At 33.1% G+C, this 25057-nt stretch overlaps 1 protein-coding gene across 1 annotated transcript in view; it reads left to right on the plus strand.

Annotated features, from left to right (window-relative positions):
• Nucleotides 1-25057, plus strand: part of LOC106717422 (all trans-polyprenyl-diphosphate synthase PDSS1) — a 39441-nt gene that overhangs the window by 7397 nt on the left and 6987 nt on the right. Inside the window, exons 2-4 of the mRNA XM_014511286.2 lie at nt 4666-4857; nt 11168-11307; nt 14807-14948. Of these exons, the coding sequence (XP_014366772.2) occupies nt 4666-4857; nt 11168-11307; nt 14807-14948 (474 nt within the window). The remainder of the gene's footprint in view (nt 1-4665; nt 4858-11167; nt 11308-14806; nt 14949-25057) is intronic.

The raw sequence follows: 25057 nt of genomic DNA on the forward strand, positions 1-25057 counted from the left end.
TATTTATAATAAATAATTAATTATTTAAGTAGAAAAAAATATTTGAATAAAAACAAATAAATCGTAAATATTTTAATGTGTTGCGTTTTCTACTAAACAATAAGACTATTACATAGTGTACATTTTATTATAAACGTTTCGATAGCAACACAAAATTAAGGTGCAAATTTTAACATAGATTTTCAACGAAGGTGTGACAAAGCGAGCAAACGGTGTTTAATGAAGCTGTCGATAATTATTAATGAGTAGGTTACGTGGCGATGGCGACGAATATGGCACGTGTCAATCGACGTTCGCTTCTATTTTGAGCGGCGTCCGCGGTCGCTCCTCGGGTTCGAAACTCTCACTTTCTATCATGCTTTAATTATTATGTGCGTCCGCAGACACATGCAATTTTACGTGCGGCAATGTTGTTCATCAATTTACATTACGTACGGTTTTTTTTGTTTAATATTTCAGCCGCACATGGGTTCCTGTCAGAGCTGCATACTTGCCGCGACTGCGTGACCGCATCTAGGACGTAAAAAGCCATTTGCATTACCAGTAATTGATATTCTAACATTATTCTTGTTCAAGTTTGGTTTGAGCTCGTAACGAGCGTTATGCGATGCTTCAGTGTTGAATAACGTAGCATAACAGTGATATGTTCAGTTTTTAATACATAAGTACTTCAAGAGAAATAATTAAACGCGACACGAAGCTCCCACGTAAGGAATAAATAAAAAATGTAAATCTTTCATAGACTGGATAGAGTTCGTAGCATTTGTTATTAGAATTGAATGTCGAAGGTCTACAGAGCGTCTACGACGTAAATGTTGAAGCGTCCTGATCTTTCGGACATAAATTGAAAAGTAAATCTTTAAATTTAGATATGTTTGTACTGGTTAAGCAACTATCAAATAACAGCTCCGTCTGTTGTTTTTGGTTAACAAATTAAATAAGTATTGAACCTTAGTAAAATATTGAACAAAGCATTGTTTGTTAATTTCCTCACGTAATATTTGACTTATGTCTCAATTAAAATATTTCCAGTAATCGATTGCAAAGAATATTAAGTTTCAGTTAGTAAAATTTCAATTAATTCTGTAACAGTAACTGAGGCTAGTATCTTAAGGTCGAAGTTTGAATTGTCACCAAGTTACCATCAACGAGTTTTTCAAATTTATTTATATTTTTACTACTGAAAAAGAGCAATGAATATTGTTGGACAAATATTGATTTATGTATATGTACAATGGCTTTGTTTGCATTAATTTAATATTTAAATTTTGTAGGGCTAAATAATACGTTTAAATAAGGATGGTAGAGTTAACATAGGTGCCAGGCAACATTGTTATGACGTGCGTGAAATCGTATGGAAGTAATTAATATTCACGTCACGATAAGTTGAGGATGTTGCCCAAATATTAGGCTTGAGCTCAATTTCGCACTTCAATACTTCGTCTATCTAAGGTGTGTATCCAACAGAAGATTTTTATTAAATCTTTTAAATGAAACAAATTATTAGAAGATACACACGTGTTTTGTGAGTTTGTGTGTGTGTGTGTGTGTGTGTGTTGAATGTCACTTCAACGTTACAAAGTACCGCTTTTAAATGAAAACGAGATACTATCGTATTTTGTGTGACAAATGAAGATTACAGAAAGCAAAAAAAAAACTGGTTAGTGAATGAAAGTGTTTATATGTCGAAGTTGACAAACTATCGTCACTAACCAAAGAGGTTCATTGACATTCTTAACATTAAAAAGATTCACACCTTTTATCGGGATCGGGGTGGCTAGCTTATTAATGTTTACGTTCTTTATTTATTTTAAAGCTTACAACGTATCAGTAAACACTTGAACTGACACTAATAAATAGCAATTACATAAGTACACTTCATTAATACATAATAAAATATATCACTTTTGTTGCGCAATGTAACGTACGTTGTTAGTTCAATTACGTGGGTCTATTCAGTTACTGTGCATAGAGTTATTGTAGCGAACAAGGTTTGCTTTTGATACAGTCAGTTCACGCTTAATTACTAACGCGACCTTTGTCGCCCAGGGTACTTTGGGCTAGTTTGGTCTAGGCCGGAGGTCGTCCGACAATCACTTTTTGCAATTCTCAACGACGTGTATTACTGCTGAGTACCTTTTCCTATGCTCTATTTTAAATGCGTCATCGAATAAGTTTTTGCACCTACTTCTGAAATGTCAAGGAGAGTGTAATCTAAAATGAATGCTTAAATATTTTATTAATAAGTGCACTCGTAATGAATAACATTTAAACGATGACTGCTGCGAAGTTTTGTTTGAGGACGCGTAAGATGAAATCTTTATATTGATTCCTTTTTAAGAACAAAAATTAAGTAAAAAAAAAGTGACATGCTGTAAGCCCATAAAATATTAAACATGCCGATAATCATTTCATGTAGTCATATGTATATTTCTTTAAATTATCATTAAAAAAATGTAAATAGTAAAGTAAAATAGGTTTAAAAATTATCTTTTGTCAAGTTTATGTCAAGACAATTTTTATCCAATTCATTCGATGGGTAATTTAAAAATAACGGATGAGTGATAAATGAATGGTTGTCGCATATGTAACTGCAATAAAGTTTAATGTTAAATATTTGCACTTACTTCACCCGAAATCAATTATTCTTCAATAAGAATTGACATCCTTTAAGCCCGATAAAAAGTTAAAATATACCGCATATGAACTTTTATGTCACGTTTACTCTTGGAAATATAAATAAAATGGATGTGAATCGTTAACAAAATAAACATTCTTATAATGACAAGACTTTGTGTGATAACACCTTTAGTTTAATCGAATACGGTATGTTTCATTTTTCTACTTCGTTGTTCCAGCCGCTAGTTTGACCCTTATCTTATATATAAAAAAAGAATTTCAACACCATCCAATTAAAATTAATTAGTTCCATTAAAATTTCGTGCCTATAAATCGATCACAATAACAGGTATGAAGCGACAAATTGTTTTTCTTCGAAGACAGTAACACCCCTTGTATCATTTAGGTCTCCTTGTAGGTAGTGTAGTGCATATGTGCGACGCCCGCGTAGCGTTTTGCAACGTACGGGGCCCATCAGGTGCGTGCACTCAGTTGCATAAATACTATTGCGACAGTCGGATCGCGGTCACTGCCGCGCCGGTATGCCGCTAAGGGCAATCGGCCCCTTCCCACTATGTACGATCTGGACCACTGATTCACACAATCTGTCTTACATACTTTACACAAACTACAAGCTTTAACTATGAAATTAACAAGTGACACTTTTTACCACGCATGAAAAATTGTAATAAGTAAATTTTAACAAAACTAAAATAGGTGAAAAATAATAAAGGTTAACGATAACTTGTTGATATTAGGCACATTGAAGATAAAGAACTAAGTTAAATGAAAGTGGAGTAGAAATTAAATTGGGTAACATTCAACATCAAGACATTATTTACAAAACATTTGAAGTAATTTAAACTTTGTAAAGCATTAGAACATGGCTGATTCTCCCACTAAGAGATGGTGAACAAATTATTATTATCTCGTCTCAATTACAGAACTAAATTCTCATTTTATGGATGTTGTATTGGTAATAGCGTATAATGTTGAGCGTCAAATGAATTACAAAAGCAGCCGCCGCGCCCTGACTTACTTCGAACAAGCACAGTCGTAATACCCTTTTCCGGATAGGTTTTGGCATACTTTTACACGTGACTTACTTGTGCTCCCTTTAATTATCTTATATGAAAAAACTTTATATTTGACAATTTGAATGGATTAATTTACCTAAGATTAAGTAATAAAAATTCCGCAATGTCGAGAATACTGAAAGCTTGAAGTAAGTAGCGCTAGCTTCAAGAGTAGGCTGTCATCTGTTAAATTTTTTACGTCATTCTAGCGATTGAATAAATATATTTCTTTTTAAATTTTTAGTTTTGCTTATTTTTGAATATTTTTAGTGGAATTTGACGGAGATCCTTGCTGTCACAGTCCACAGCGTACTTTGTATTTAAAATAAAGTGTTTTTTGTATATGTGCGGTATATTTAGTGCAACTTCCACTCTTAATCATGCTGCATATCAATACTGTACAAATGGTAGTTTTACTCCCCATTGAATAAAGTTCCGTGTCATTACTGTTGTTTTTCGTTTTATGGCCTTCAACATTATTACATGACAAAACGTTATAAAACTAAACAATTGTAATTTTAGAGGCTTGACCTTTAAGTGATAACATGATAGTAAATGAGTTGACGCTGTTCACATTTATGTGCATATCTGAAATCAATAATTAAAAACTTTAATTTCATTGTTCATTGTTCGTTGTTGTTGTGTTCCACAAAAGTTGATAGTAACGTCCTTGTGGAACTGCAATGAATGTGCTTAATGGTTCGAAAAGTTACAAATCCGCACTAATGTCTGTTGCACATTGCAACAATTTCTGCGCTACGACTGCAACCGTCTCTACTCTGTTAACTAATTATAAATGTTTTTGTAAATTCATTCAAAGCAAGCGATGTTCAAAGAAAGTTGTACTTTTTAAATAGCTATAATTGATTAAGAGTTTGAAGTTCTCCGCTAGTTCTATACTCGCTCAAACGCACTATATGTTGTACACTTCACAGAATCAAGTGAAACTAATGAATGTAATCTATTGCAGCGTGTGACTACATGCGGTCCGGCATGCGGGTCGGCGGGCATGGGCCCGGCAGCGGCGGGCGCGGTGCGGCGTCTAGCCTCCAGTCTGCAGAGCACCAGCACAGGCTCGCTGCCCGACTACGGCACACAGATCGTCGACCCCTACCGCCTTCTAGAAGACGACCTCAACGGCATCTATGAAGACATACGATCGGTTAGTGATCTCCAAAAAAATATTTATTCCGTCACATTTCTAATTCCAAATACCATAATTAATTGGTTTATGTTTGGTTTCCTAACTCTTGTAATTTAGAACTTCGTAATTTCGTTGAAACATAGCGTAAAGAAAGAGCTTTTAACATTTAAAAACACTTAGAACTATTTGTTTTAACTAATGATACCTCGCAAGTGTTTTAACATTTCGTGGATCTTGTAGTTTGAAATATACATTCAAATCTGCATGACTTTAAGGGTGTGATCGTTTAGTTTGTCCCATTTAATTTTTAACTTGTGTTTAGTGGTAAATAAATGGTCACCGTGACCTACTTTGAATGACTTTTTATATTATTTTTTTTATCATGGATTGATACGATTATTATACTACGTTTAATTTTATCTGCTGATATCTATTACGGACCATGATAGTGTATTTTGATAGAAATGCGGCCATTTAAAATTATTTTATATGTGATTCCATGTTTTTTATGGCCAAACAAGGTTAAGATAATAGTAAATACAGAATAGCTAGTTTCAATCAAGTCGTTAACAATTAATGTTTGTTGGTACAGGTCATTGTGTTGTCCATTGATCTGGAAGTGTGTCAAAGACACAACGTGATAGCACGCGAGTGGGCGTTGCTTGAGCAATTCACTCATCGTTATATTGCTAAGCGATCTTATTAATGGACTCAAACTTTATAGAAGCTCGCGGTTAGCTACACGCGCATGTATTTGTAGATAGGTTCTAAACGGGCCCATAGACGGGTGCGAAGAGATCTGCTCCATCTCTTTATTTCTTTGTTCGAATTTTGCAAGCTGCTTTGAAGTTTGAATGGCACTATACCAGATTCGTCGTTGAACAATCTATGAATTATATTGTTTATTTTTAAATGGCCTTGGTTCTTTCAGATACATTTTGAAGTGTATTTTAAAATTGATGATTGTAGTAATTAATTGTAGGGACGGTGGACTAATTATACCTTATGTAAGGATTAATCAAGCTTTGTTTTCGTAAGTGTGATTATTTGCCCATGAACATACATCTTTAATGGCAATTTTATTGTTTGGATCTTTCTACTTCAAGTTTCACTCCTAAAAATAGTACTATTGAGATATCTTAGCCGTCCTGATAATAAAATACTATCGTCAGTGCACTTGTGATAATGTTAGTTTTTATTTGCTCTTTAAGGATAATTTTTAATGTAGTATTCTTATTATCATAATATTTTCGCAATCTGTTTTCTTCAACTCTTCATATACTCTATACCAGAATAGATCGCATGTGCCGGCTTCTGTTCTAAGCCGTACCGTAACCGCTTATACGGTAGATACGGCTCGCTTGTTCGCCTACTTTCTTGTTTGGAAAACTCGTCTAAAACTAGGCCCATACTACTGTGCCTCTCATTTCTAAACGCTGTTTTCCTTGATGTCACTGTTTTTTAACATCAGGAACCGTAGTGGGACTATGAAAGTTCAACTTTCTTGGTACGAGCCTGGCCACGTGTCTGTTTTATAATTTCTTTAACTAATGTTCTTCTAAAGGAGGTTGACGTAATTTTAAAGGCAGGTTATTCGATCGTTTTCAGTATCTTATCTTGTATGACATCCACTAGTATCGAGGTTAATGTTTTAAACCAGTTTTATCATTGAATGTTACATAAAATTTATCTCAACAGTTAATAAGTGTAGTGCAGAATGTGTACTCCCTAACGGACATCCGTTATTACTCGTACTTTTAGTAGATAGACGTAATATCTTGTTCCAGTTTTTTTATATACTCATATTTTTAGAAGTTCTTTCCTAAGGCACAAATTCCATTTAATGACCTAGCCAGTATTATAGTTAAAGTTATTGAAATAATATCTCTGCGTATTCTTAGATAGTGATTACTTAAAACTGTATTCTAGTTTGCACCAGGGCTTGTGTAAACTAAAACCTGTGTTAACATTATCTTAGAACATCTCGAATGCCCCTTGGTTTAATAAAAACTCAGAGGTGCATGCAGCTGATGTCTAAAAGTGAACATCGTACAGCAGGAGCCAAAAGTGATTGCTGAGCGCTATAAAGCAAGAATTGCAAACCATTACAATCCCCTGGTTACAACCTTACCTAAATGTGTCCACAGAAGGAGGCTTAAAACAGCCACTGTTATGTAACAAATAAGATCCATTAAGGTCTGTTTAAAAGAAGATGTTTCTTAATGGAGAAATAATTCTGAAAAATTATTCGTTCCTTATATATGCTTAAAGTTTTAAAGACTGATTGCAGATGCAGCTTATAAAAAAAATAGTATCTTAAAAATGAATGTCATAATTAGTAGAGCATAAACTGCATCCGAAGCAACATAATGTCGGTGCAACTCACAGATTTGTCTCAAAGACAATGGTAATGACGCATAATTATAAAATTGTATGAACGGATGTCAGTGTTGCAACGGCCTTATTAAATGCATCTGGTTTTTTAGGCTAAGTCCATCATAGTAATATCTCTTACGAAATACAACTTGCAGTTATAGGAACAGTATAGGTACATGGTTAAGAAAATGAAAACTAAATAACATCAAAAAGTGTGTGTTTATTTTGTTTGTAGAAAAAGTACATAATTGCTTCATGTACATAATCTAGTTCTAATTATTTACTTTAAAATTATCATTTATTTTCGTTATGTTATAATACTTACTAAACGTTATTGTGTCGTAGCTAACAGCGCTTTAGAGATGTGCTAAATATCAATTGTTGAATTTGTATCTCAGCCAAGGCCAATTTATGCAACGCGGATATTATTTTCAGGTCATTGACTGTTAATTCGTCCGTCACTTATTCCGCATTGAACTTTTATTGTAAAACAAAAAAAGTTGTTGCCACAGTTTATTTAGATTTGATAGAGTTATGATAAGGATGTGTTTACTCTTTTTATTTTAAACTCTGTTAGTCAAAGGAGAAGTCATTTGGATTACTCTTGTTTTCTCGTACAAATATTTTTATTATTGTCATTTTAAGTAAAGGCAATTTAGTTTTTTTATGATGAATAATTTAGTTTCAGTTCTTTTGCTACCAGAAAAATGGAAGATAAACCTTTCGTCATTCGTGATATATACTAGAAAACGAAAAACTCATTGACATAACCTTGGTTTGAGGTCGTGAAACTTCTTTAGTAGAGGCCCATTCATGCAATAGATATCGCTGCGTAATTTTAACAATGTTGTATTTGCTAATTTACAAAAGTAAAGCTGACCTTCCTCGGTTGATGGAACTAAGATGATAATTATCTTCTCACACTATCTAGTAAAGAAATTTGTGGTCTATAAAAATTATCATCAATTTGTCAATTTGTCACCTTGAAATAAAAAAGAGTTGCTTTAATATATATCCTATTGATAGTACAGACTATGTGGGCTATGTTATCGGGTAATATTCCGTCATTTTTATCTGTACAAACATAATGTTGCTGTACATTTATTCTAACTTTTTAACCACGAAAAATGAAGAATGTTGTCAAAGAGTTTGTCCTTGTGTTTCCATATTGAAACGAACATGTGACGTCTGAGTGTGTCGATTATTTAATCAAGCATTACGCAGCAAAACGGAGTAGCCTTCTAGTGTAATTTTCAGAGAGACGCGATGCGACGTACCATCGCAACGCTAATAGAGTTTCGCCTCGCTGCCCGATACTGTTGTAATACGACATTGACTGTCCGTGTCCAAACAAAGATTTACACATTTTGTTGGTATATTCTAATTTTATGACATGTGGACGCAATGAATATCTTAAACGGGCGCATTAAAGAACTTGATGTTCGTAAACACTGCAGTCAGTAAATTTACTTCTTAGTTTCGCTTTAAGATTATTGATACATTCGCAGTGTTTAATAAATCCCTAAAATTTTACGCTGACTTTAGCTTACTTAACATTATACAGAACAGTGATGCCAGGTTGGCTAACAACAATTTGGCCAAACCAGTGCACTTTTGGCAAGGTGGTATTCTAACCCCCTATTAACGGGACTGATTACAAACTTGGTCAAGTGGTAATTGTTCGTAAAATAACATCATCAACAAACCGCCAAGAGCATAACTAAATAAAATTGGAAAAGGTCAAAAGCAGATCAATATGTGCAGCTGTCTAATAACTACTAAAATTCTGTTATATGGCAAGCTTCTCTTGATTATTATTTACGCAGCATTAATATTATCGAGGTGCAGTGATTGTTGCACAAGGCACGGGCTCATTCGGCTCTGGCCTCGGCTTTCGCAATTGCTCTTTGTCGGATTCACCAGTATAAATGCATCGTATCCTTATTCTCTAATAATTTCCTTCCCAGCTGTAAATAGAATTTTCGTAATATTTTTTCTTCGTTAAAATTTCATTTGAACATTATAAAGAAGCTGCATCAATATTTCCTGCGGCATTCAGTAGTCATTGTTATTGTCATTGATTAACATAATCGTGACACACTTCTCTCGCTTCATTCACATAATTATCAGTTACGTTAACTAAAGGTTTAAATAGGCATCTTCGTCTTCAGTAAGCCGCTTGTAGTTAAACACAATGTCAAATAGAAAGAAGAAGACTTACTAATGAAAGATGTTCAAATCTAAATGGAGTTATCTATAAATCCCATCAATTAACATGAATCAATTTTAGCTGTCGCATAAAATCATACGCTCATACTAAAACCGCACTAAAAGATTGTTGTAATGGCCATTAAACGATTGTGAGGTTGGCAGTAAAGGATGCTTCAATTTAATGCCAGGTTTGTCTGTAAGTATGATGTCAGACTACATTAGCCTAAATTATAAATATTAATTTTCATATTTTGCTTTAATATAAAGTTGAAACAGCTCACCGTCCAGTAAATTACCTTCTTTATTACAAAATATGATATTTGAATTGTTAATACATCTCCGTAGAAGACAGGTGATTAACAGATTTCTGTAGTGTAATATTGTGTGGTGACAGTTGGGCTATGAGCACATTATGTATTACCATATGTATGCTCTGTGATGGATGTAACAACTAACAATATACAATACAAACTTATATTTGATTGTAATATACACCGCTGTTAAATAAAATTACTTCGTTAGAAAGTATATAAGTACGCTACCATATTGTTTTGCAAAATTACTTCAGTGTTAAAACACAAAATCGCAAAATGCATCAATGAACTCTAATACTTCAAATTAATATTTCATTACAATACATGCCTCTTGTGTTCGGTATGTAGATGTTGCCCGGGAAACTACGCCTCCGGGAAATTGACCATCAGATACATGTTTAATACAATTTCAATTGTTTGTTCATAAGACCATTTCACTTTGAATTCTTGATTTATAAAATGACTTTTAAATTTCCCAAGATAAAATATTTTTCACAAAAAATGATATTGTTGTTTCATTATACTTAATCATTCATTTTTAAAATTGGTAGGTTGGTAACAATATTGTTCCTCCGGCTCGACAGACATTGTTTAAATACGTTGATAGCTTTATAAGATTACGTTGTATGAATAAAAACTGAAAAATGTCCTGAATATGAATATTTTAGTAAACAAATACAAGTAAAAAACAGAGAAAGGAAAAAGTCAAAAGGAAAGGCAAAGAGCGACTCTAAACTCTCATAGTTCTAGTTCTCTAGAACTAATTTCGTCCACGCTGGTTGATTTATGTTTAGATATAGGAACAAAGTCGTTGTAACAACAGGTTATGTCTAATGAGGCGAAGATGCACCAAAAACCTTTCTCTGATTGTTTTTTTTATTGATATCAATGTATGTTTTTTTTTTGTTTTCACTAAGAGGTCAGAAATATGTTTGAGTTTGAAGTGCCGCACTAATGTAAAAAAATAATTATGACCTTGTTGCAGACATTATTTTGTCTAACATGTTTATCATTCTTACACTAAACTGTTTTGAACAATAAAATTACTAACCATCTGGATGTTATTATTTAAAAAAATTGCAACGATTCGCATTGTCGTTTAAACTGTTGCGACAAACTAGCGGCGTCCGTCTGTTGTAAATGATCGTTACAAAATCACGATTACTGTTTCTAAATTAAGTGTTACGGAGTTTACGAGGCCGCATTAATTTTTGTGACTACTATTTACTTTATATTGATATTTTACATCCATTGCTTACTGCTCCTACGAAGAGTTTTTAATTAGTCACTAAGTATGGTATTAGTGTAGATTTTAAATGGGTGAACACTTAAAGAATCTGAGTACCCAACAAACCTATGAAGACTTTACAAAATGACATTATTTTCCTTAACATGAAGTTACTATTTAAGTTATTGTTGACCAACAGGAGCTGGAACGCAACACAAACCAAGCGGAACTGAACACCATAGCTACATACTACTTCGACGGACAGGGCAAGGCGCTCAGGCCGATGGTCGCTATACTAATGGCGCGAGCTGTCAATTACCACGTCTACGGCGAAAACAGGTCAGTTCCACATCACTTATTGTTCTAATTCCTTACTGTAGAGCAGAAGGTGCCCAGGGTAATATCGTATCGTTCTATATTGGGCTACGCGTTTATTTCATCGTGGTGTACACGGCGATGCGCTGAATATGCTTTAATGCGTAGACCTCTTTATGCGAATATCTGTCAAATGTTTATTAAACTTTTAATTACCTTAGAAACTAACTCTGTCTCATATGAGCCGTTTAGAAATGTTTGGTAAATATCTTTAATTTATTTACAGGTTATATGACAATTTAGTTCAAATCACAACTGAAATGTATGTTTAATTATAATTTGGTCATAAAAAAGTCATCAAGAGAATATTTAAATAACAATTGACTTTAACTAATGGTTTATGTAGTTAAAACACACTTTAAACTCGATTTTAATATCTTAAGTACTGTTTAATGCCATTATTTTGCCGATCATGTTTTCAATACATGATTTTAACGACACAATCGTAATTATCACATTTAATCGGGAAATAAATGATTTTTCAAATTTAATAAATTCTAAAACTATTATGTTCATTGTTTTTTTGAAGTCAAAATTATTATAAAATGAAATATCAGTACCCTATATCAATAACTATTTTAGAAACATTACAAATATCAAAATTTAAACTTGATGTAGTGTGAAATAATTTTTCAAATAATGCCGAGTCATTAAATATAAACATTAAAACAGTCTCTTTTGAGTAGTAACACTAAAAGCAAGGTCGCACCAACATTCAATGAACTTATTGCACAATTTCAAGTCCGCGCTTTTCGATTGCATTCGCTCATCACAAGAGCCATAGTTCAATGTCTATAGGACCTTGATCGTAGCGTTTTGTTTTGATAACTCTCACATCTCAAAATTCCTTCACACGGCCTTCGTTGTGGACGATTGTGATTTAATTGTGCATAACTAGCTATCTTAAATTAACAAAAAACCTAACGCAATTATACTATACTATGCCTGTAATAGTTATAGTATGTTTTATAGTAAATACACTTTTTATTTTCTCGTATACAAAATATAGATAGAATTATTAAAAAAAATGTTTCTTAGCAATCTTTAATTCTTTTACTTCTCTTCTTCTTCTTCTTTTAACTCTTTAATCTACCAATTTTTTAATTTTACTGCATACGGCTTGTTTTCGTCTATTTAATATTAAAGTAGATGTCACAGGACCATATTTATTAATTCATGTCTCTTAAATTGTAACAAAAACATTTTATTTTCCTTAAACTTATCCCGTGATGTCGGACATTTTAAGTTAGTTGAAATGGGATGAGGAAAATTCCACAGTGAAATGTATTTGCCTACAATATACGAAGGAATTTAATGGTTTGTTCTATTTCATTAATACATTCACGTTCCTGATTTAACTCGCGATATAACCATGATTGGAATATATAAATTGAAAGGTGCCATTTATCTTTATTGTTTCTTTATGTTCTTCTTCTTAACTCGTGTGTTCATCGCGTTTCGCTCTGTTTATTTGAGTGGCCGTTATTAAAGATCGCAGAGAGGTATAGCTTTGTATGTTTTGAAACTTCATGGTTAACAGTTATTTAATTGATCACCGTTAAAAGAAATTTAATTTCATTGATAATTTTCATTGATGCACCAAAAAAATACACGAATTACATATGTTATCTGTTTAGAAAAAAAGTAAAAACAGACTAATGAAAACTACTTTATAACCTACTAGCTTTTACCCGCGACTCCGTCCGCGCGGAATAAAAAATAGAAAACGGGGTAAAAATTATCCTATGTCCGTTTCCTGGTTCTAAGCTACCTGCCCACCAATTTTCAGTCAAATCGATTCAGCCGTTCTTGAGTTATAAATAGTGTAACTAACACGACTTTCTCTTATATATATAAATCTAATTTAAGATTTATAATCTATATATATAAAAGAAAGTCGTGTTAGTTACACTATTTATAACTCAAGAACGGCTGAATCGATTTGACTGAAAATTGGTGGGCAGGTAGCTTAGAACCAGGAAACGGACATAGGATAATTTTTACCCCGTTTTCTATTTTTTATTCCGTGCGGACGAAGTCGCGGGTAAAAGCTAGTATATAGATATATAATGTGTGAGAATTAAGTACTATTTATAAGCTATGAATTTTGATGTGTGCATCATAACCATCCTTTTTTGTGTCATGTAATAACAGATTATGTACTATGCTAACATATTTGAGTAACCTTTCGACAAAATTATATGTAAGATTTATCTAAAGTACCTTCAGCAAACACTGTCATTTAATTTACCGTTAAACAATAACGACTTTATACCGTTGAATAATAATTAATCTTTTTATTTATTCGTTCTTTTGATGCATCCCAATTTCCAACCGAGTATAATGTTTTTAGCTTAACGACATAGTGATATTTAGAAATATAAGTACAAAAAATATTCATGATATAACCGATTAACATTTCTATCTTATTTACAAACCTGGTATAAATAATTTATTATCATAATTCATATAATGAAAACCGTTGTCAATGGGTTGTAAAAACATTTGCTCAATTAAAAAAATGGACCGTGTTTAAACACGGGCTTAGTTCATTTATTCAAACGTGTATTTAGTTTGTTAATTAATGTGTAGAACAAGTATTAAATTACGAAAACTATTGTTTTAAGTTAGTGGTTTTTAATTTATGATTACGAATTATGTAATTTCTGCTGCCAACCAGTTTTTAAATATTGCTTTGTGTATCTTGTTTGAAAAGAGCCATAAACCTCAAGGCTTCCGAGCCCTCTTATATTTAGACAAATAGTAGCGCCCGCAAAAAAAATGTTAGCTTTCAAACTCTATTTAACTTTGTAATTGTAAAATGTTATTTAATAGGACTGTTTTTTGACCCGTGTTAGCTATTTTCTTACTATTGAATTAGCAATTTATTTCCTATTTTTGTGTAGAAAAGAGTGTTTCGTTTAAATTTTTATTAGTTCCAATTCGAATGTTAAAAGTTAGATTATACGATGTGATTGAAGCAATTGATGCAACATCATTAGGATAGTGTTTGTATTTTGAACGCAACAGTCGACATCACATTTAAGGCTTTCGTAAACCACCTAGTTTCAAATGTTTTGCATGAAACAGCAATTCTCTATTATTTCATGCTGTAAGGTCGCCCGTCTATTTATCCTCTTTTGCATTCTACATTTCAATGAATTCTAAGCTTATAAATTTCTTACTGTATATATTGTAAGTTAAAGGAATATAATAGGTTATTGACACAATGAAGCAGTTTTTCGATTTTAATGTCGATGTCTAATTAATTTATTTTGCATCGCAGTTTAATGTGACAATTTGCAAATTACTTTTAGATTTAGAACGTGAAATAAATACTACTTCTGCTTAAGTAATGATTAAAGGCTAAGATTGTGGCACATACCTATATACATTCATGATGTTTATATCGTCTTGTTATGGTCATTATATTAATGCTATCAATGTTGTGTTTATGATATAGTGCACTGCTGCCGTCACAGCGGCAAGTTGCGATGATCAGCGAGATGATCCACTCTGCATCACTCATACACGATGACGTCATCGACCAGAGCGACTTCCGGCGCGGGAAACCCTCAGTCAACGTGCTCTGGAACCATAAGAAGGTAAACTTATTATTACGTAATATCTGCATGTTTTGTACTCTTATAACATACTATAAAGTAATAAAATAATTGATCATCGCTATTCAATATATTAAGCATCTATAGAAAAAAATCTATTAAATCATGTCGGATTATAGTAACTCGAAGGTGTATTTATAATTTTTTTTATAATTCTTTTATGTATTTATAATCGTATTAAAATTTACTAGTTATATATCTTTCAGTTTTAATCAATCGCGTTATTAGATTTTTTTTGTTATAGCTCTACTATTCTTTAAGTGTAATGTTAAAAGTCCTTTAAATACAAAGGAAATTAGTAAACGACATCTAAGTTTACAGGTTTCAGTATACAATAGTATATTATATAATATATATAGTTTTAGTTAGTTTTATAGACAATTGTTTAAAGAAAAACTGTTAAATCCTGTTGCAACGATTTTATTAGTATACTTAGTACATTGAATGCATCAAGTTATTTAACGTCTTGTCAACCGGAACAAACAGTCGCAAACATAAATGGTATGAGCGTCTAGCTAATAAAAAAACAATGTTAAATCTATTTTTGTTCTCGGAAAATACGTTTTTGATATGACATGCAAATTAAATAACATACATCTATATTTAAATATATATAGCTAGTTAATAATGTTGCGAATATACGTTGGAAAACGGCCCATGACTTGAATATTTTATGACATACCTAATAAAAACTTAATAGATATCTATTGTGATGTCAAACGTCTGAACCATCTGTAGATTTGAAGTTTCAGGTAACCGATTGAATTAATAGTTTTGATTTTGTTTCATTGTCATTAAACAATTGCTTATTTAACACTTGTTAAGGCCAATTCAAGAATTTTTAAATCAAAATAAATTACAGCAGGAATTATAATGTCACCAACTTATCAAAAAAATTTTTAGTATAGATACGAGTAAGTTTCACTTGATAACCGACCAAAATAGAAATCCGTGGTCTTTGCCTACCCCCCTGGGTTATGGACGTGGGTTATGATCTTGTTGTTGTATATATTTAACATATATTGATTAATTTCTGGTTTCTTTACTACTCACTCTATACTACGGCTGCTAATTTATATGCTTGTTGTGTTTTTGTTTATAAATAGTAAGCACAGTACATTTGTAATGAAAAACCCCACAATTAATTATACTTGAATTAACATTGTTATGCATTGGGATGATCAAGTCGCGACATCTAGGAGCCAACGTACTGCATAGATAATCCGGGATGTTTTTTTTACATGTATACTAGTAAGGTGGCAAACGAGCAAGCGGCTACCTGAATTCGCTAAAATGGCGAAGCGACCGCTGTCTATAGAAATCTGCTATTGCAGAGGCGTGGCCTGTCTTTAATTAACGGAGGAGGTGACGCCCCGAAGGGAATATTTCCCCTTCCTATGCGTCCTGTCCTCCATCAAATCCACTTCCTTATTAGAAAAGGGTGGGAAGGGAAAGAAGCTTAAATATCTATATAAATAAATATCTACTATAAGGCCTCTGGCACCATACACATCAGTCGAAATGCGGAATTACTTCCACTTCATGCCTATCTTCTGTGTGATCGTGGTATTGCACTGTGTGAACAGATCCATTCGTGCAACATATGTTATTTCTGGCGTCTAGCAATGTTAAATCTTGATTGATTATTTTTACATCTTGTAACTTACTAACCTAAATAATGATTAAAACAAAAGACAAAGGCAAATACTACAATAGAAACTCAAACATTCATAAGAAGTTGGTTTTTATAAAATAAAGGTTTACTCTATAGTATTCACTAAAATAAACTCTAATTTAGTTAAAATTCGGAAAAAAGACCAAAATTTTCACTGGATATCATTTCAAGAGAGCTTACATTATTTAATTATCAATGTTATATGCTCTAATGTAATTTGTAACAAGTTACAATTTACTTGTTAAAAATAACTATTTGGATTTATTTCGTACCATATGGGAATAGAGCATTTGAGCAGATTTTGGCAAACCTTTTCGAAACGATAACTCGTGACTAATTTTGCAAATGTTACATATCCGTACATAATATGTCAATACCATATCTGGGTTAAGATCACGTCATTTTAGTCCAGCATTGTTAGTCAGAGTTAAGCTTTGCAACATTTGCAGTCAATGGAATTCCTTCGTTGACTCAGTCATTTCTCTACTACTGTAATCGTCAAAGAATCTAGTCTTCGTTAAATATAGATATCTCATGAGCGAGGTACCTTCTCTTTAGCAGTGTTGACTTAGCCTGTATACACACGTCGTTTACCTATTTCTTGCGTAAAAATTAATTTGTTTGATTTGTACAATTTCATACTTATAGTTATTTAATTTGATTCTCTATTCCCGTGAACGTTTCTTCATCAGGTACTTTCCTTCGTGTATACCTGATCTTAAATTTTAAATAAATACAGCTAATATACATTTTTTTAATACATGCATTACCTTACCTGTGTTTTTTATTAGGACTAAATAGAAACTTAGGAAGCATTTCTATATGGATACTATTAGGCAAAGCATTTTGTTTTTAAATGTTAACGTCGTAGGTCTCGTAGGGACATTAGAGTGCTGTTTCTTTAAAAGGGTAAACAGTGGTAATTTATTTGACTAATATCGGCTTGAGATGGTTAGTTTTACAAACGATCTTCAAATGAAATTTCCCCCCTTGCTTCAATACAGATAGTTTCCACTTAAGTATTTCAAATATTTAATCTACAGATCCTTGACCTACAAGTTCGTTGTCTATGACATCATAATCCACACTTAAAAGATACATAATAAATATCATAAAATTATAGAGCAGCATATAAGAACGTTTTCCTTAGTCGTTACTCTAAAACATTACATAATTCGAGGAAATAAGTACAAACGTCGACGCACTGCGATTGAACTTGAATAAGAAACTCATTTAGGTCACTGAGTCAGGAGCAGGTCCGTGCTCCAGTTATATAAAAAAAGAATAATACGATCTGTGGGAAGTAGTCCGCATCATCCGTACTAACAATATAAGTCGCTGAACCTTTCTCTCGTGCGTTCGAGGAAACGAGACGGAGCTACTTTATCGTGTTATGTATTGACGTATCGAGCTAATGAAAGCTTACAAGGTAATATAGCTCGTAAAATTTGATGAATAAAGATGATAATTGGTTGAAAATTTTGAAGTTTTGTAGTTGCACCCATAGCACGTTTGTGGTGAGATCCGATGCCTGCGAGGCGATGGTCGAAAGCTGGCGACCCCCGGTGAAAGTTCTCCTCGGCACTTTAATAGCGTTTTTGATACCACCTCAATTTATTTTTACTTCATATGTTTGATAACTTATAGCCCCATAGCCGATGTATGACTTTTCTGATAACCGATTGTTTTAAACTTATCTTTTCTTTTATTTGTTAAAAAGGAAACAGCTGTCTGAGTATACAACAAGCCTGTTCAAATTTAACAAATCTAACTGAAAGATTAATCTTGTGAGTGGTTAATGTAAATAATAAAGATAAAGGGTACTCAGTTTGATAAAAGTACTAATGGGATGAACAGGGATTACACATTTCAACATATTTCGTAGATTATAGACTCTCTTGATTATGTGGTTACAGTTTAAAAACCAAAAATGAAAAAGTTATTAATAATAATTGCAGTGTAAAGTTTATATTTCAATAACAGAAGCTTCTCAATAATGTGAATGAATGAGCAATGAGTTTCTTGCCGCTAATACTGTAGTTACAGTTCCTCAGTGTATCGATGTTGGCTGTCATGCAAATGGAGTACGTGCATGTAGTATTACGCTTCGACACGATCGTTGTGCAATAATTCCCTCTTTAAATAAATATATTTGTTAAAGCTATTCCGTCCATTAGGTTTGTCAAGGCGGTTTTCGTAAGGCCTGACACAATATACGATCGGGGTCACTTTTATTTAATACCGGCGACCGTTTACTGAATAAAACTGATTATCTTATTTTAATTAGTTAGAATTTTATTTGATCAATTCAAGATGAAAATACAAAAATTACATTGAAATGATCTAATGAGTTTATATTGTTTGATATGAACCATACGCGAAATTCCTATTAACTTATTAGATGTGTATTAATTTCTTCTAGGTAATTACATAACTTTATAAGGCGTTATAATAAGATTATAGAAAGACAACAGTTTTATCTATATATTTTAATTAATACAATAGAATTCCCAAAAGATTCGGATCGTTCATTTGTATTCCCTTGCCTTAAACTAATTTGAATAGAAACGGTACGAAACAATGGATGATCCTGAGTAGAGACACGGAGGCCCCATTAGATCGGAACCTATTGCTGTGGAATCTCGTCCGTCTTATTAACGCAACTTGTACGCGCGCCGCGTTGGCCGCCGTCCTTCACGAAAAAATGCCCAGTACGAATGCGATGCGGCGTGCGCTGATGTGATCTCACACGTTCATAGGAATCGTTTACAAGCTTATAATGTCATTCACGTTGCTTCCTGTCAGTTTCTGCAGCTCTAGTACATTTATGGCTGATGACATTTATGTCAACGGCTAAGCCATTCCAGTAACCGATGTTAATGATGTTACGTACTTATAATAAAACTAACAATAATAACGTAAATATATCTATAGTTCTGCAATCGGACAGAGCGACATATTTGACACTTTACAACTGATGTAAAATGTGTGACACTGAGAAACTGCTAATGTGATTTAAGCGAAGTTCTCTTGACACATTAATTATCATTTTATTTCCATTGTATTGTATGAAAACGCGAAAACTAATTTGCACATACTCGCGGATGTTTTCTTACCGCTCCGGCTCAACCAGAGTTCTAATAACCTGTATTTGAGTTATGTCATAAAAATTTATATGTAGATTTTTTGAACGGCGTTTATTTAAACCCGCCATTCACGGGTAAATGTGTAAACTCTGAGTCGTCTACGATATCAGGGCGTGTCTATTTGATGATACCCATGTGAGATGTTGATATGCGCACGCGAAGCTTTGTTTAAATACCATCACGTAATTACGTGATAAAAATTAATAGCTCATTTTCTTCTATGTCAATAATTTTTTTTATTGCATAACAACAAAAAAACCTGGTCAATGAACTGTAGTTCGTATGCGTTTTAACGCGATTTAAATAAAAGAATGTTACAATAGGCCACGTTGTCAAGGATGTGCCGCGCCGTCAACGTCAGCGCCGTATTGCCGATTCCTATCGTATCTGTGACCATTGTTCAGAATATGTCGCGAACTTATTGTTCAGCGGTCTGCTATGCCGCGGAATACCGAGTTTTAATTGAATAGTACGCGTCTGGAATATTATTATGTATGATACATATCAGTGTTCGCTGTTGTATCGTAGGACATAGTTTTATATTGTACTAGCTAACGTGACGCAATTCCATTGCACTGTCTGCCGAGCTCTCCTTTAACTTGACCGTATTCCGGAGTCTAGAATAACCGGCATAACACGATTTTTGATTGGTTTTTCAAATTTTTGATTGTAGCAAAAAAATATCTTGATTTGTATATAATATTTGTTTTATAGGTTAACATTAACTCTTTTTGTGATATCTTTAATGACTGATAATTTGTAAAGCACGGCGGCGGACAGGCTAGCCTGCTGTGAAGGACGGTCAACGCGCGGTGACTTTCACCATGCGCTAGTCGTAGATTAATAGAGGGGAGCGGAGTCTCTTCATTTCTATAGCATCCATTTTTTAATCATCGATTCCGAGAGATTTTAAGTCTTTTCATTTAATTCGTTTTAATGCTTTAATATCAAATGATACGGCAATTTTCTACATAAACAAACATTTAAGTGTTCACGAATGATTATTGAGATGTATGTTGTTAGTATATAAGGTTGTTCATAGTATATAAGGCTGTGGTCTAAATCGGCATCAGACTTTGTAATGTCAAACATTGGTATAGAAATATATAACAAAAACGATAGAGTTTAGTTAATTTTGTTTAAAAACTACTGCCATTTTGACAAAACAAATTGATTGTTGATAATGAATTCAGATATTTGATATTTGATTATAACTTTTAATCTAACATAAATATATAAAATTTAATTTATTTTACTTCTCATCAATCGGAATTAACTTACAATAATAATTTCGTGTAGCACATTTTTATTTGGGGAAATCTGTAATGGAATTGACACTTTCTTTTCCAACTGACGTAGGTAATTACGCTTCGACATTCTCAGTGTACGAACCTTTTGTATTCCCTTATTTGTATAATACGTCCTAGTTCGTATAACCGCAATTAAACATAATTTCATATGATTTAGGGTTTTTATAATTACTTTATTAAGTTAACACGCGAATGCCTTAAATCTGTCATCTGATTAAAAACTTTATATTTTTTTGCTCTTTTTCCAGTAGAAATCTTACATTCTACATAATTCTAAATAAATGTAAATATGCAGTCACATTAAATTGGACTCAAAAAAATCAGACACACAAATTAGTTTGAAACTGGATTGTCGATCGTGAAAGTAGAATTTTTACATTTATTAAACAATACTCGAGATCTGTGACAGGAAAATAAACAAGAAGTCAATAAAAGTCGATGGTAAACTTTAAAATGACTCATTTATAACATTCAATTTATATTATGTTTTAAAAAAATCAGCTTTATTTTACTGTCAAAGATTAAAATTATATCTAAATGAAATAAGTTTACTTAAAACATTTTACTTTACTTAACGTTGGACACTGAGACCGAAGTCTGCATAGAACATATCGTCATCCCTGTCGTTATCTTTGACAAAACTAAGATAACAATATTTTTAAACGTGTTGTGATCTCAGAAATCATGGCTAATGATCTCAAATTATTTAAACTTTTTGAATGTCAACCACTTTCTCTTATCAAATAGCCATATTATGAATATTATTAAGCTTTGCATTTATAACAAAAACGATGTAAGTAATTCAATTAAGTTTTGATAAACGAAATATAAATAGTGAAATCGTTGAAGTCTTTTATATGAAAATTATTGTTGTAAGAATAATAAATATTTATGCTCAATTTCAAATGACTTGACAAATATCTGCTAATTTTGTAAAATAAATTCGATTGATATACAAAAATGCTAGTTGTTCTCATGATTTTATACTTTCATATAGTTGAGAAGTGAATAAACGTAAATGTCAGTAAGATATAATATGAAGGTTAAAAATTATTGTCACTCGGGGAAAAATAGGTAAGCAAGTTATGTCGTAAAGTAAGTTGCAGCGTTGGCTCTAGGCGAATACATATCGATCATGTTTGCAACACGCTATTTATCCGTAACTGATCGGTTTACATTATGTATTATAACTAATGCCTGGTTTACATTATGTCAGTACAGTAGGATAGTAGCGTTGGCCTGGAATGGACTGTTTTGGCTCACAGGCGTCATTTAGTGTTTACATTATGAAAGTTGTATTACATCGTTGATTTTGAACGCTAGTGTTTTTCGCATTCCTTGACGCAGCTATGGTAATTTACAACATAAATCTGAATAATTAGCGTATTCAAATAAACAGACAGGTTAACTATTACTTTCTATTGGCACTTGGGAGATGGCATCGTACCGTCGAAAGCAAAATTCGTTCAACACTTTCCTTGCTTGACCCACCTGTGATGTGGCCGTGTTTGATAAACAGTTTTGAACTGGTCGCGGTAACAGTACTTTATAGTGCGAAAGGCGGCGCGCGGCTGTCTCGTTCTACACGTTTAAACTACTGCAACCTTTATATCTACACATTATAAATATTATATGTAGCATTTTAAGTTAATAGTTTTCTTGATACTATTCTGGTTTTTGTTACAACACAAAATCATTTCTTTTATTTATACACTAGCTAAATTGTTTGACCTTTATTTCAGCCTTCATAAAATTTGCCGTTTTACTATAACCATGGCTGTGATTGTCAATGGAACAATTTCATTTCGATATTTTACGTAATTAGGTACAACGTATTAGTAATGACTCCAAATGTGAATTAACCAAACTTTGAAATAAATGATTTTGTAACTTAATTCTAAAATAAATCTTGACCAACATATGATAATCTAAAAGAAAATTCTGTTTTACATTGAATTCGATTAAAAAAAACTAGTCGAATTGTGTCGCAATCTGTTTCACCACGTTGTTGTGAAAACTTTTTTCGGCTTCCACATGTCAAGGTTATTTAACTGCCCCTCCTCATATCTAGTTAAAGGTTGGGTCATTTGATTATATTGCATGACTTCTAACGGATTAGTCGATTCATGATACTTACTTATAGGAAACACTAACAGATAACATATAACTTTACTAGACACAGTTATTCATAAGTACTACTTCTGTACACTGAAAGCTGCTGCGCGAAAGGACGTAATTTGAACTCACAAGGCTCGATTATTATTTTTTCCACTCTAGCGTCTACAGGCTTACATGAAAGTGTTATTAATCTGCAGGTTGCTTGAAAAAAATTCTCGCACATTCCTAGGTATTTTGATTACACCGCCAATTTTGAACATATCTGAGTAGTAGCACGGTTCGGGGTTATTTCGGCAAAACCAGATTTTTGCCGGTACACGTCTGTATAAAGTCAGGTGTGTCGAAACGATGGCTCTCTCGTTGGCCCCTAATCGCCGGCGTGCTTGCATGTTTCGCAATCGCATCACACCGGCCACAGGCAAGCCGCTCACTCGATATGAAACACTCATTCGACGGTAATTCGAATATACTTTGATCGCCAATATCAATTTGTGTTTATTTTATATTGAAATAAAATATAGTCTTTTAAAGAGTATTTTATAAAAGTTCACATTCGAAGACCTTGAATTGTCCAATTTTAATATGTACAGATTACTTTCAAAGAATATTAAAAGACTTACTTATATTAGAACACATATGTTAAATAGTTTTACGAATTTTAAAAAATAATACTAACTTATCTAACACACTGTTTGGATAAACTAATTAAAAACTAAGTTCTCAAGATACAGACTTTTATTATGGCGGAAATTTGCCACTACGACTAAATATTACATGTAGTATTTAAATGACAATTACATTTGCACTTTTTTTAAAGACATTCTATTTTTAAAAATATAAATGCAAGTTACGCAAACGGTAAAAATTAGTAGATGTATCAAGAGATTCATGGACATAATTATGATGCTGTGTTACGTTTCTTATTCATCGCGATACAGTTGGCTTAGGTGGGGCTTTGGGGGGGTTGGGGGAAGGTGGAGGGGGACGCAAGGTCGGGCGCACGGCACACATCCCACCACATTCACCTTTCGTCCGCCATTTGCCATCCACCACTGTCAAGGCTATGTTGCGAAAGCACTCCGCTCAGACGCTCGTAACAAGAGTGGAGTTGGCACTACACCACAAGATCCGCTTTGGAATGGGGCAAATATCTAACAACTCGCGGATGTGCCACTTGTAGAGAGTTTCGTCGTTAATGTAAACATTACTTTCTTGTTTTTAATTTATCTTCATTGAGTTGAAGCCAAGTTTTCTTATAATGTAATTTTGTATTACAGGTTTTTAAAGAGGTGTGGAAATTGTTTAAATACGGAGTGCCCTTTATTGGTATCCTTTGACTTGCGGTCACTGTAAAAGTCAAAGCTATTTGTAAATAAAACAGAATAGAAAAGTTGCTGCCGTTGGAATTAAGTTACCGTGAAATCGTAGAGATTTTTCTGGTAAATTATTCATGTGGTCCGTGTTAGGCACTTTCGACGCGTTCTCGTGTAAGCCTTTCACTCTTATCATGCGTCATGGCTACAGCTGGTATCGCAGACGCCCGAAATAACTGGCTTTTGATGACACGTCAATTTTTTTAAAGAAACTTGCCTAATTTTTTACTGTCTGTACAATATAAGAGTCTAATGGCACATTGTAAACAATGTGAATCGCATTTTTACATAGATATCAGTGTGGATATCTCTCTTTATTACTTACTCACCACGTTCAAGATTTCTAGCTATTGTAACAATTCGTCATAAATCTTGATCAAAAGCTCACTTGGTAGTCATCACAAATTGTCCGTAGGATAACTTTTACGTCATTATAGTGATCCATCATAATTTTTTGTAACATTGTCCC

Source organism: Papilio machaon, chromosome 8 (genome assembly GCF_912999745.1).
Source record: "Papilio machaon chromosome 8, ilPapMach1.1, whole genome shotgun sequence".
Lineage (NCBI taxonomy): Eukaryota > Metazoa > Arthropoda > Insecta > Lepidoptera > Papilionidae > Papilio > Papilio machaon.